Source organism: Nuphar pumila, unplaced genomic scaffold (genome assembly GCF_984573655.1).
Source record: "Nuphar pumila unplaced genomic scaffold, dmNupPumi1.hap1.1 HAP1_SCAFFOLD_562, whole genome shotgun sequence".
Classification (NCBI taxonomy): domain Eukaryota; kingdom Viridiplantae; phylum Streptophyta; class Magnoliopsida; order Nymphaeales; family Nymphaeaceae; genus Nuphar; species Nuphar pumila.
Genome location: NW_028323400.1, coordinates 20,617 through 35,688, shown reverse-complemented (window position 1 = coordinate 35,688; position 15,072 = coordinate 20,617). Strand labels below are relative to the sequence as shown.

At 38.2% G+C, this 15,072-nt stretch overlaps 1 protein-coding gene across 2 annotated transcripts in view; it reads left to right on the top strand.

The window, feature by feature from the left end:
* The window catches only part of LOC149810060 (uncharacterized), a 44,271-nt gene that overhangs the window by 12,025 nt on the left and 17,174 nt on the right, over nt 1-15,072 (top strand). For both annotated transcript variants that reach the window (XM_089994453.1, XM_089994454.1), the window contains exon 4: nt 2,709-2,884. In XM_089994453.1, the coding sequence (XP_089850579.1) occupies nt 2,709-2,884 (176 nt within the window). The remainder of the gene's footprint in view (nt 1-2,708; nt 2,885-15,072) is intronic.

Here is a 15,072-nt window from a genome sequence, read left to right as displayed (position 1 = left end):
GGTGATCTTCAATGACTTTAATTCGGGCTCCTCCTTTTAATGCTTTTTCTTGGCCTCCCTCATTTTGGTGAGTTGTAGCTGTGGTTCCAGAATGGTGCCCATCACATAGCCCCAAAGTTTTTTGCCTTTGAGGTTGTTTTCCATGGCAGATGCCCATACCAAGTAATTAATACCATTTAACTTGAAGGTAAGGTCAATCTTATGTTCACCTTCCATGGTGAAATAGAAATAGGAGAAACTAGAAGAGAGATGCCAACTTACAAGGGAACACAAGTATGGATCAAATTAAAAGAAAATAAGAGCACAACCTTGCTCTGATACCATAAATTAAAATACGCAAAAATAAAAACAATTCCCTATAACGGACATTCACAAACAAGATGCAAAGAACAAGTCCACAATAGACAAAGACAAAAGCCAACAAGGGCTTGCTAGAAAGAACAATCTTATAAGCAAAAGGGCTTGAAAAGGCCTTACATTACCAAGGGGTCTACCCCTTTATTTATAGGCAAGACAGTGAGAGAGAGAGAGAGAGTAAAAGGAGAGGGAGTGGGCATTGGGAGGCTCAACAAGGAGTCGTTGGGCCCCCAACGGACACATTTGTGTCAGTTGGGGGTCCAACGCAGAGTTACCAGTCGGGAGCGAGAAGCGATACGGGAAGCGGGAAGCAAGGCACTTTCAAAAATTTAGGAAGCGGGAAGCGTGGGATGACTTAGAAGAAAATTACGAACCGTCTCGAAAGCGAACCGGAAGTGACCTAGGAAGCGAAAAAAAAAATGAAAAAATGGGGAAGCAAGGGGGAAATGTGTTTCCCATAAAAGGGAAATGCGCTTCCCATTTTTGGAAAGTGCGCTTCCCAAAAAAATGTGCTTCCCTATACGTTTCGGAAGCACGACATTTCGCACTTTCGAAACGCGCTTTGGAGAAGCGCGCTTCCCCATGCGCCCAGGCGCTTCCGGTAACTCTGGTCAAATGACTCTTGGTTGGGACCCCCAATGCAACATGTATTTAATGCATGTATAAAAAAAACAGAAAATAAAAATAAGAAAAGGAAAAAGAAAAAAGAAAAAAGAGGAAAACAGATGGAAAAGACTAATATGACCCTATTGGGCAGAATTATAGAAATACCCTTAATCGGGTATATATATATATATATACATGAGTACATATATTTTAACAATTTGTGACCTTTTTTACTCTTTTTTGAGCCAATCTTTTTTAGTAATAAGTATTACACTTGTGCTTAAGTTAACTAGTCATGCATGGTGGATGTATAGATTCTATAGAATGATGTGATCTCAAATATTTAGATATCAATTTTCATACAGTTTTTCTAAATAAATTAATTTTTATTTTCATGTCTTCTTTTTTTCTTTTTCAATTACCATGGTCATAGATCTCATTCTCATGATTTTCTTAGCAAGGAGAAATGGAAATCTTGTGATTAATTGTAGTTTTTGTTTTCCTTGGGAAATACTGAGAAACACATTGTAGATTTTTTAAGTAAAAATATAAGAAAATAATAAAAACATGTAAAAATTTAAAGTAAAGAAGTACAAAACTGTGATTATATAATTGTTTTATCACAATATATTGTAGACAAGAAATATTTTGAAAAATCTTGTGATAGTATCAAAATCTTTGTGGCATGTGAAAAAATTGTGAGAATTTCAAAATCCTAGTGATATCTGTGACATTTTGTAATCTTGGGCAATTCTGTGCAATCTGTCATGGGTCAGATGTCCGATTTTGGGTGCACCCGAACCTGCCCAAATTATATGTAGTTGGATGTGGGTTCTGTCGGGTCAAGTAAATGGAAGCCTGGATGCTATGTGTGTAATACTCAGGTTGATAATTAGGGTTTAGATCGAGCTGAATACCCAACACATATCCAATCCACTGCCAGCCCTGATTCTAAGTGACCTATACATGCCTTGAGTGAGCCAGGCAAAGCAATGCCTGACACCCAATTATTGCTTGCTGTTTTTTGTGCATGTGCGAGTGTGTGCATGCACGCATGTGTTGAGCCTTACCCTGTTGTCCCTAAACAATGTCTGCAGAAACTCCTTGGGCATGAGATGCCCTTGGTTGCTAGAATTATTTTCATATTGATTAATGACATGAAGATTTTTGTGTCACTAATCTGAACATATTGCCGTTATACATATTCTTTTAAAGTAGTGAATCATTTTTTGAGTCAAATGACACAGGATACCCTTGTTTTATTCACAAAATTTCTTTTTTCTGATAAGATTGGAAAATTTTACTGTTATGTATTTTGGCTAATTATGTTTCATGGCCAATATCCAAAACTATTTGATTGAAAACAAAGTTACTCAAGTTCATAATTCACACAGTGATTCAATTGAATTTGAGAGTGTATGTGCATATAAGATCATTCATCTCCAAATTATTATTGTTCAAATTGCAAGTTACCAAGTCCCATGTTCAATTAAAAAAATAGTGTTCACATGACAACATTTGTAAGCGATTCTTTTTCGAATAATATGTCAGAACCTTTTCCTCTTTTATATGGTCATGGTCTTTAGCACACATTATTTCACTGACCTTGAAATTTGATTGTTTGTTCAAGAAAAGAACAAAGGGACGATGTATTTTTTTTGTTTGGCTTGTTCTCTTAGTTTAGGAAATGGCATTTATGTCACGAGTTTGATTCTCTCAGTTAATCCATAGCGTTCCAACTCCAGGGGTATCACGAGTATTCTTTGGATCAGATTTCGTGACAGTAACAAAATCTGAGGAATCTTCTTGGGACATCTTGAAACCTGAAATTTTTGCAGCAATCATGGACTTCTACATATCTGGTAAACCACTATTTCTGGATTCAGAAGTTGCATCTTCAATGGACACAGCTATTCATGAGGTATAACTTGATTTCTCTCTTAATCTATTCATAGATGAACAGTGTTTTCATTCTCTTAGGCACTTTTTGTCCAGCAATGCTTGATAGGTATACCTGCTTTTCTTCTCTCATAATTAATTTCATTTCTTTGTAATCAAGTTAAATTATGTAGTTTTGTTACTTATTAGTTGGTATGACAAGCTTCATGGTTGGATAGTATTATCGGGTACAGGAGGTAATATTTGCTTGTGTGCTACTGACATCCTTTTAATTGCCATCGTGATAAGTGACTGGGAAGCTCTTGCCATCACCAAGTCTGTCTCCTGTAGATTCAAGGGCATGTGATAGAGTTTCCTTAGTTTAAATGTTTGTAATTGATGACATGGAAATCATAGGTTCGAGCTTTATCGACTCAATCTAATCACATAGATGTATTCAGCATAGTTTTTTTTGCTAATGATCAAACCTTGGACTATGCTATTTCAATCTAAAAATATAATTTTGAGTCATGAAATTTTAGTGCATTGTGGGCTGTTGATTTTTTAAGCTCTTAAAAAACCCTGCTTACATGATTTAAAACTCTTTTTCTACTAACAAACCTTGTAGATCACATTTGTAAGGTCCAATCTATAAAAAAAATCTAAAAAATATGAAAAGAAGGTGATTTTCCATGCCTTCAGTAGCACCAAATATGGACCCATATGTATGTGCCTTATATATATAGATAGATAGAGAGTAGTTGCCTATGGCAGCCTACTCCCCAGCGTCGTCCATCGCGGATGATGGACGGCATGGATGCACCCCGAGCATAAATTGCGTGTTCAAAAACACCTTTTAGTGGCAGGTGCTAACTGCCACTAAAAGTCGATTTCACAACTTTGATGTGCGCACATGCAGGGAGAGCTGTAGGCAGCTAGTCCTTTCTCTCTCTCTCTCCCTATATCTATATATAAGAGAGATTTGTTTGTCCTACCACCACCTATAAGGTGTGGAATAAGTGCTGATTTTCAATGTTGTCATGTTGTGCAAATCAGACCCCAAAATTTATGAAATTTTTGGACCGCAGACCCCAAAGATATTGCATATGTGAGCAATATCTTTAAGAAAATACATTCTCTTAAGATAGTTCTATGCTTTATTTGCATGTTCAAATTTAGCTAGACTCGAACACTTCTTGATATCGATACTACTGATGAAGCAAGACATAATCTTGGCATGACCCATTCTCCACTCTTTATTTTTTTCACATAAGTGACTATCAAATTGGTCTTTTTTACCTTCGTAAGAGATGCTTCTTTTTCTCCTTTTATCTTAGTAAGCATTAGTTTGGTTTCTGAATCGATCACATCCACTACCACAACCCTTTTCCCAATATGAGGTGCTTTATAATTTAAGTTCATGTTACATAGTTTGAATCATTGGGCTTGATGGGTTTTATGGTGACATTTTCATTGTCATCTATTTTTACAAGGGCAAAGATAAAGCAAATGAGTAGAGAGAAGGAGATAAAGAAGAGAAGAAAGAATAAGAGCAAAAGTGGAAATCAAGAGCACTCCACCATCAAGCAAAGGCCACCGATCAAGGGCACGAACACTCCTTCACCAAGCAAGCACCACCAATCTATCACTTGAAACACAATTGCGATCTTACTAACACTTGAATAGAGATTACAAGAGAGCTTCAACACTTTTAAATTTAGAGTGTCACACTTCCCAATGCACCAAAAATAATTTCTCTTGATCACTAAGCTCTCCTACCATGACAGGAAACGAGGTTTCTTAAAGATATTTACAAAATCAATAAAGCGGACACTCAAAGAGTTCCATCAAAACACCAAAATGAACATACAAAGAACCACAAATAGGTTCACTCACAAGCACCCACTAGAGGGACAAGAACAAGAGATAAAAAAGTAATATTTTATTGATCTCAAAACACGTAAGAAGCATACATTGTGGTAGGGTTTTGCCCCGTATTTATACTCATGAGAAGAGGCTCAAGAGAGAGAAAAAGAATAATATAAAAAAAGGTTATCGTATTTCAGAGTAATAGAGATTACAAAAGCCCAACCGTGCTGGTACAAGAAGTTACTTACAATAGCAAAACACAAACCGACTACGGGTACAAAAAGCAACGCGTTTTATCTCCTTTTTAGGGATGATGAGAGTACTTTTTCAAGCACTCTCTTGCGATACCCGTGTGTCTTAACCAGCGCAGAGGGGGAAAAGGATGCAAATCTTCATTCGGGACTCCTTGCCCGTGAATAGGAGTCGTGGGGGTGTAATGTGGCGAGGCATTCAGCGCATAGGGCGGCGAAGCCGGAGTGTACACCGGAGAATCCAGTATGTACTGCGGTGAAGTCGGTGTGTACACCAGAGAATTCGATATGTACAGCGGTGAAGCCGGAGTGTTCACCGGAGAATCTGATATGTACTGCGGTGAGTTTGGGGTTGGTGTGTATATTGGTGAGTTGGGAGAAGACATATAAGTGGGTGGAGCGACGTCCTGAGTACTCTCTTGTGGTAATATCTGTCCATCACACGTTGGTGTGTCTAAAGCACCCTGGACTGAGGATATTGTGTCATCCAGATCTTGTGCTGCAGACACCCTTCTGTCGTACGCTTCCCTGAGTTGACAATTATTTATTGTATGTCCTTCTTCACCACAGAATTCGCACTTCATTTGGGCTTGCCAGGGAGATTCTGCTTCAGAGGATTCCAGAGAAGCGTGCCGATTAAGTAAAACATGATTTGGCACACGACCACCTTCTCGAAAGTGCACTGCTGCCCATGTCGTGGCTAGTGGTGCTTGGTAAGCATTCGGAAGCGTAAAGCCCTAAGAATCCGCAAAAGTGGGAAGAGGCGGCCTGCTAGTCCAACATTCTGAACCGGTAGTCGAACGATCAAGTCTTCCTACCACAGACCTTCTGCCCCTAACTGAACGACAACGCGTTCTTTCGTGCGCCTCTTCTGCGTCCCAATCTCGAACTATTCGAAGGGTTCATTTTCTTTGAACAAGAAACCTCAAATACTCATGTAAGGTGTGCTCTAGTCTAATAGTATAAAAAAAAGAGAAATTAAGTTACTTACAGCTCGATGCGGATGCTCGATGACCAAAATTCACTGTTTCGAGCTGCTCTGATACCAAGTTATAACGCCCCAAAATTTTGAACTTTATAATTCCTTTGAAATAGTTGAAAAATTCATTTTCTTTACAGAGTTATTTTTTTTAAATCTGCGGAAATGATTTAAAAGAAAAATGACAAGTTTGACAACTTTGGGCACGTTAGCGAGAGAACAAGATTTACCATGGACGATATGCAATAGTACTTAGAAAATCATTTCTTCTATTAAAAGAGAGTGTCAGGTTTGTACAAAATTTGGATTTTCTCCAGGAAAAACTGTAACAAAAACCAAAATGTCTAGGAGAAAAACTACGAACAGAAACAGTGGATCCTGAAGTCATCTCGCAGTCGCGTCATCGCCTGTGATGCACCTATTCGTCACCTGTACCCATGAAATGGGTTAGTTTTGTGAAAAACTAGTAGGTGAGCACAAAAACAGAAAGAACTAAATTAGGCATAAATAATTTATGCAGCAGGTAGTAACGGGAAAACTAAGCAAATAAGTTAATCAAGAAGGCTTAAACAAGCAATTTACGCAAGCAAGCTAAGGAGATAAACTGGAGAAACAAGCTAAGTGCAACAAACTGAAAGGTGAGCATGCTCAATTTAGTTATTACTTGTTAACCCGCCATGCGGGTACATACATGGCACATGAGTCGAAACAACCGAGACCAAGCCGAGTGTTCATTATGTTAAGTATTTTAAGATACCTCGGTTGTCTGACTGAATCCTATTCCTATGGAGACGACTGATGGTCGAGAGAGTAAGTCCCCAAGGCCTGATAGGGATGCATCCAACTTCTGCAGAAGTGTTAGGCTAACTTATGTAGCCCCTATCCCCCCTAACTTCTGATGATTGGGGAAGATGGGTCTTTTGCCAGTAAAAAGCCATAAATGGTCTGTCCATCGGAGTTGATACCCTTCGTCCTCTCTCTTGATGAAGCCAGGATGAATCGAGCGCGACGGGGTTTCTTAGCCGTTGCCTCATTCTTCATGCTCTGGTCCATTAGACCAAAATGAGCATCTTGCCTATAAAGGCGATCCCATTATTTTATGTGTTTTCAACAATGTGCACAAAGCACTAATTGAGGTCATGAGACCATCTCATCCAATCGTCGTAGTATTAACATGCTTCTCATGTTCAGGAGTACACTACGAGGAAAGGGGTATAGGTCCTTAATAGGAGCCTCAGGAGTGTGTTTCACAAAGATATAATGTTTTATTCTAACATTCTAAATCTTTCGAAATGATCAACAACTTGCCTACATATGTGATTTTCTCGAATCTCGCATCCGATGATGCAGTGTCTGGGTGATTTTCTCGACACTGGTTTTGGTAAATGGGCTTCGCAAAAGAACCCATCACCCAACAACTTGATCTTGTCCCAGATCAAGGATTTCCCCAGACATATCGGGTAAAAATAGTGGAAAAGGTATCCCTCCTGAATACGCTGAGTCGATGGCAAGGCCAAAAATGAAAGACAATAATGTGAAAAGTAAGAGCCTGGGCGACAAGGATCGTGAAACCGTGCCCTTGAATTAAAAGACAGTAAGTAGTAAATACGAAAGCAAAAGCCTGGGCGCAAAGCGCGACGGCAAACAGAAACAGGAAATGCGAAAGCAAAGGACAAGGATCGCGAAACCGCGTCCTTGAATTAAAAGCATACTTATATACGTATATGTATATAAATATATAATTAAGTCCTTTCAATCTTTGATTATTTAAGCTTGATTTAATTATTTAAGTCCTTGTGCAACTTCTTCTACCTTAGGGTATTGCGAAGAAGAAGTCGTCTACGAGCGTAGGTGATCGTTGGTTTAGTTCGCGGGGCGCGAACGAGCTCTGTTGCGTAACCCTGCAAAAGTACGTTGTTTAGCATGCATAAAACGAATAAGGATAGGGAGAAGACTCGATTTCTCTGCAACTCAATGCAGGGGTCATCGACCCCTACAGTTATGAAAAAGAACGGGGTAGGGTCCAATGACCCATGCCGCCAAAGGAGACAGGTGCAGGGGCCATCGGCCCCTGCTGGGTCTTCAAAAGGAGGGGCAAGGGCCTTAGGAGGCCCTTGTTGCGTTTTAAAGAAAGGAGGGGCAGGAGCCTTCGGCTCCTGCCAGATTTTGAAGAGAAAGGGGCAGGGGCCGATGACCCCTGCCAAGGAAACGAGTAGAGAGAGGGAGCGCAGGGGCCAAAGGCCCCCTGCTGCTTAACAGGAGAGGAGGCAGGGGCCAATGGCCCCTGTCGAGCTTTTGCTCGACAGAAAAACGAGACAGGGGCCAGAGGCCCCTGTCGGTCAAGAGAGGGGCAGGGGCCATCGGCCCCTACACGAAAGAGAAGGGCAGGGGCCATGGCCTCTGCCAGAATAGTAAAAAGGGCAGGGGGCGGAGCCCCCTGCCTGCTAAAAAAAATGAAGGCAAGAGGGGCGGAGCCCCTTGCCTGACGGAAAAGGGAAGAGGAAGGCACGACAGGGGCCATCGGCCTTCCGGCGAACCCAGAGGAAGAAAAGACGGGGGGGGGAGCGAGAGGAGAAGGGTACTCACCTGAGGCTGCCAGAGAGAAGGGAGGTCGTCGGGGAGTGGATGCTGTGAAGGGAGCTCGCCGAAGAGTCGACAAAGAGAGAGAGAGAGAGATGGAGTCGGGGGGAAGAGAGCAGAGACAGAGGGGGAGAGACAAGAGATGAGAGAGTCGGGGGATCGGGGGGGAGAGAGGCTCGTAAGCCTTCCCCTCACCCCTCTCGTCCTTTTAAAAGGAGGGGGCGCACACAGGGCCCGCCCCCTGTGTCGTTGATGATCCCCCCCCCCTCCGTGGGCTGCCAGCCCCGTTGAAAGCCCTTTTCGAGGGGCTAGGCACGGGTTGGATCCGGGTCGGGTCTGGACCCGGCACGGGTTGGATCCGGGTCGGGTCTGGACCCGACCCGGGTCCGATCTTTTTTTTTTTTAAACTGGGTTTTACATTTCGTGTCAGTGATGATGCTAAGGATCTTCTCTTGTCTGCTATGGCTAACTTGAACCTGAAGCATAATGATGATGGAATATGGTATGTCGACTCTGGGGCAGCTGCTCATGTCATTGGCAATGCAGGTAAGTTCTCTACCTTGATCCCTTATTTTGGTAAATCTAATATTGTAACTGGTGATGAGACTCACCACTCTATTTCAAACGTAGGCAATGTCTTCATTTCTTTGTTTGAATCTTTATCCATTCCTTTATCTGATGTTGTCCATGCACCAAATATAAAGAAAAATATTGTCTCTGTTTCCAAGCTCGTTGATTCTACCAATTCATCTGTTGAATTCACTATCTCAATGTAATAAGCCAGAAATTCGGCATTCTCGTCTTGGTCATTGTAGTCAAGTCTATTGAAAAATTAGTGTCTAATGGATTTCTTCCAGAGTTTGTTTCTCCTTCGTTGAAGAATAAAATGTGTTCCAGACTCCAGTTGTCAGTTTTGCAAAAGTCATGTACTTCCTTTTCATCAAATAAATAAAAGATAACTTGGGTGCTCGTTGAGAATCGGCAACCACTCTGATCTTGATTGGTTGCACTAAAACATTGTTAAGTTTAATTGGGTTACAACTTCTTTTGCATGGACAAAACTGCCCTGCATTAGTAATACAAATTACATAAATATACATGTGATATGGTCCCATCACGGTCGCCAAACTTATTATCATTGCAAAATTTTACTTTTGCAAGTCAAAACTGACATTTGAAAAAGTTTTTGAAAATAACACATTCGTTTTAAAATGTAGGATAATTTCGAAGAATGAGACTCGCCTGTCGGTACGAGGTTTAACCGTTCCTGACACCTTTACTAGGGGTAATTGAACCAATGATCAATCATGTGCTTTGCAAGTTGCATAAATATACATGTGATAAGCATGTTGCATGACAGTCACATTCTAATTGAGCTGTGGACAGAAGCTTTCCAGTCTGCGATTTACATTATAAATTGTTTGCTGATAGTTATTTTAGCAAATAAATCACCTTATTATACTCTTTTTTTGCAACTCCCAGATTATGATAGTTTGCGAGTTTTTGGCTGTGTTTGTTATGTGCATATTGACAAATCATTAAAAAATAAGCTTCAGGATAAAGCCTCTAAGTGTAGATTTATGGGATATGCGGATGATCATAAGGGATATCGTTGCTACGAGCCTCTGTCAAAGCGTGTTAAAATCTCCAAAAATGTGATTTTTGATTAGCAGAATCTTGAAGATGGGCATTCTTTACAAAATACACATCATAATGTTGAAGTTTATTCTCCATGGTTGAATGTTGAGTTGTTTCCTAACATCAATGAAGAGTGTTCATTAGATTGTAGTGTTGCTCCCATGCTTACTCCTATACCAGATGAAACTTCTTGCACAACATAAATCGAGATTGACAATTTGCCGAACAAAGAAATTGAGAAGTTTTCAGGACCAGTCTATGTGAGAAAAGCAACAAAAAATATTCCTGCCACTACTTATGTCATTATTGATGAACCTGAAAATCATTTCTCTATCAGGAGATCAGAAAGAATTCGACACCCAATTTACAGATCGGTTAGTTATGATAATTTCATTCTAGATTTTCAATTATTTCTGTAACAGGTTGAAAAGCAAGATGAACCTACTACCTTCTATCAGGTAGTCAAATTCTCCAAGTGGATAGAAGCAATGAATGAAGAAATGGAAACGTTACATGAATGCCAAACATGGGAAGTTGTTCCCAAACCCAAGGATAGAAATATTATAGGGTCTAAATGGGTTTATAAGATCAAGCATAAACCTGATGAGAGTATTGAACGGCACAAAGCAAGACTTGTTGCACGTGGTTTTACTCAAGAATATGGTCAGGATTATGATAAGACTTTCAGCCCTGTGGTCAAGATGAAGACAATTCGTATCATATTATCTCTAGTTGTCCATCACAAATGGACATTGAGCCAGATGGATGTGAAGAATGCCTTCCTTCATGAGGATCTTAAAGAAGAAGTTTATATGGAACAACCACTTGGATATGCGGAAGATCCTAAGGCGTACGTCTGCAAATTGAAGAGAGTTCTTCATGGCTTAAAACAAGCATCACGGTCTTGGTTTGATAGTTTATCTCTCAAAGTTCAAAACCTTGGTTTTCACAGGTGCACTCTTGATCATTCGTTGTTTATCTTTAGGGACGAGCATACAACCACCTTCTTGTTGATTTATGTAGATGACATAATTATCACAGGCAACTCTTGCAGTCATATCCAGGAAGTCAAGGAATTCTTAAGTCAGAATTTTAAAATGAAGGATCTTGGAGAACTGAGGTACTTCCTTGGAATAGAAGTTGACAGGAAAGACAATATGTTGACTCTAACACAACATAAATACACCCTTGACTTGTTAAGTAGAGCAGAAATGAAATATTGCAAGCCTTTAGCTACTCTGAGTGTTTTATAGTAGAAACTAAGTTCCCATGATGGAGACTTATATAATGATCCCAGCAGATATAGAAGTATAGTTGGCATGCTCCAGTACCTTACCTTCACTAGACCTGACATTGTCTATTCTATAAACCAAGTGTCTCATTTTATGTATGAACCTCGAAGTGGGCACATGGATGCAGTTAAACGGATATTGAGATACTTAAAAGGCACGATAGGAGATGGACTTGTTTACAAAAGCAATCATATAGATAATGGACTTTATAAAATCTTTATCTATACAGATGTAGACTGGGCAGGAGATCCATATGAGAGAAGGTCAGTTTCAGGCTATTGTATATTTTTTGGCAGCAACATTGTGTCTTGTAGTAGTAGAAAACAGAAGGCTATTGTCAGATCTAGTACTGAGGCTGAATATCGTTCCATGGCAGTGGTTACAACAGAAGCTACGTGGGTTAGACACTTACTAACAGAATTGGGAGAATCTACTCAAGATCATTCTTACTGTGTGACAATCAAAGTGCGATAAATATTTTTTTTTATCCCAGACATCATAGTCGCACTAAACATATCGAGATAGATCAACATTTTTGTCAGGCAAAAAGTTGAAGAGAAAGAAATTGAGCCATACTATGTTCGCACTAAAGATCAAGTGACTGATATGTTTATAAAGGGGCTGACCAAATATAATTTTTGGTTCTTAAAAGGCAAATTGTTCATGATTCAAGATCATGCACAACTTGAGGGAGGTTGTTAAAGAAGTCGTGATATGGTTTTGGACCTACGTTTGCTCCAGATCCATATATCATATTTTGTATTTCTAATTTGCACATGTGCATATATTTGTATTTTATATTTATCTTCAAGGACATTATCGTTCATAGTATGTTGTAAACACTCTATATAAACATAGCCTTTCTAGGTCACGATGATGACCATTTTCTGTGCAGCAAGCAACAACCCTTTTGTCTTCTTCTATCTCCTTTTTTGCTGAAAATGGATTGACGTGGCTAGACAGTCAAGTTCTAACAAGTATATCCAAATTATGTCATTTTTCATTTTTGAAAATTTTTTGTAAAGATAAAGATTTTGCATGTAAAGATTGTATACTTGAAAAATTGCAAATGATGCCTTTTGGATCTAGAACCTCCTTGTCTAATTAAATTTTTGAATTAGTGCATTCGGGTGTATGGGTCTCGCTCTTGTTACGTCAAAAGGTGGTCATTCATATTATGTTCCATTCATAAATGATTTTAGTAGATATACTTAGATATACTTCCTTAAACTCAAATCCAAAGTTTTTTCGTGTTTTGAAACTTTCATAATTTTGTTAAAAATCAATTTAAAACAAATATTAAAGCCGTCCACTCTGACTCAGGGGGAGAGTCATGGCATTGTAGATCGAATGAATTTCAATTATAACAAAAAACTCATGGTATTGTACATCAAAGATTTGTGCTAGGACCCCCCAACAAAATGGTATTTTTGAAAGAAAGCATTGTGACATTATTAAAACTACTGGACCCTACTTATTTAAAAAAAAATCCAAAAAAAATTTGGGTTGAAGCCTCACTCACTGCGGTATATCTAATAAATAGAATGCATTCTCAATCGTTGAAAAACAAAAATCTCTTATTGAAAAACTTTTTAAAATTTCTCTAGACTTGAAAAGGCTAATGGTATTTGGATGTAAATGTTTTGTGCTTCTTGAAAAATATAACAAACTCTCTCCCAAAGCTATAAAATGTGTTTTTCTTGGATATGCCAAAAATAAAAAAGATTATAGATGTTATGATCAAACAAATGATAAACTTTATGTTTTTAAAAATGTTTCCTTGAAAATAAAAATGGATTTGAGTTTGAAAAAACTAAGAAAGAATCCGAGTATGCCTTCTTATTTGATTTGCTAAATCAAATAATGAAATTGTTGATGATAATGACATTAGTAATTTTGAGTTTATTAAGGATTCAAGTGAATAAAGAGAACCAACTCATAATCTCTTAAAACTAGTGTTAGAAGATCTGAACGAAGATATAGGCCTCCAAATAGATTTGTCTCTTATGAATCCATTTCTCCAAACTATAAAGCTTGTCATCTAGCAATTCATTCATATAATGAACCATCTAACTACAATGAAGCTAAAAACATAAAAGAATGGGTTTGAAGCTATGAAAATATAATTAGAAGCATTACACAAGGCCCATACTTGGGCAATTCAACATCTTCCCAAAGAAAAGAAGACAATAAGGTGTAGATGGGTCTTTAAAATTAAAACAAAAAGTGATGGGTCCCTAAAAAGATATAATGCAAGATTAGTTACAAAAGGATACTCTGAAGAATATAGAATAGATTATGAAGAAACATTTGCCCCAATAGCTCGCATGACCACTAGGCTCTAGTTGCAGTAGCATCCATTATAAAATGGCTTATATATCAATTAGACGTTAAGAATGTATTTTTAAATAAAAATTTAAACGAAGAAGTGATAATATGACTTTTCGTCCTCAAAAAGCTTTATATGGACTTAAATAAACCCCTAAAGCATGGTATGATCGGTTTAATGGTACTATGTTAAACCTTATATTTAAATATTGTTATACTGACACTACTCTTTACAGGTACCTCACTTATCATTCTCCTTTTGTTTGTTGATAATATGATCATCACTGAGAATGATCAAAAAGAAATTGAAGAAATTAAAATTATGCTTAAAAAATCTTTTGATATGATTGACCTTCATTTTTTGAGATATTTTTTAGGAATTGAAGTAGCCAATTCGCCAAGAGAGTACATTTTATCTCAAATCAAGTTGCAGCTAATATTGTTGCATGTTCAGGAATCATGACACAAAATATGCCAATACTCCTGAAGTGATAAATGCAAAAATAAGAGCTGAAGACAAAATATTATTAGATGATCCAACTCCTTATAGGCAACTTATCGGATCATTAATGTACATATTTATTACCAGGCCAAACATTGCGCATGCAGTACACACTGCAAGTTAGTTTCAACATGCACCTACATCGGTTCATATGAGTGTAGTATTAAGAATAGTTTGATACATCAAAAAAACTATATCTAAAAGGTTATTCTTATCATCTTCATCATCTTTAAACCTTATTGCTTATATTGATTCTGACTGGAAATGAGATCCTAATAATCGTCACTCAACTATAGGTTTTTATATGTTTGTAGGTGATTTTCTCATTTCTTGGCGATGCAAAAAACAACAGAAAGTGTCTTTACCTTTCACGAAAGCTGAGTATAGGGTGATGACTACAACAACCACCGAAGTCGTGTGGACAAGATCATTACTTTCATATATGGGTGTTGACGTTTCAGAACCTTCAAAACTATATTGTGATAACAAAAGCACCATATATATAGCCAGCAATCACACATTTCATGAGCGAACGAAACATATTGAGATGGATTGTCATTATGTTCGCAAAGAATATTTTATGAGAATGATTACTTTGCCATATGTTCAGTCCGAGTTTCAGCTTGCAGACTTCTTCACCAAAACTCTTCTTCTACCAAGATTTTTTATCTTCTTAGCAAACTTTTGGTAATTTCACTGTAAGTTTAAGGGAAAGTGTTAAAATACTGTGTACATATTCATTGATATACATAAGTATATTTATAAATATAAATATATCAAGGGTATTTCGGT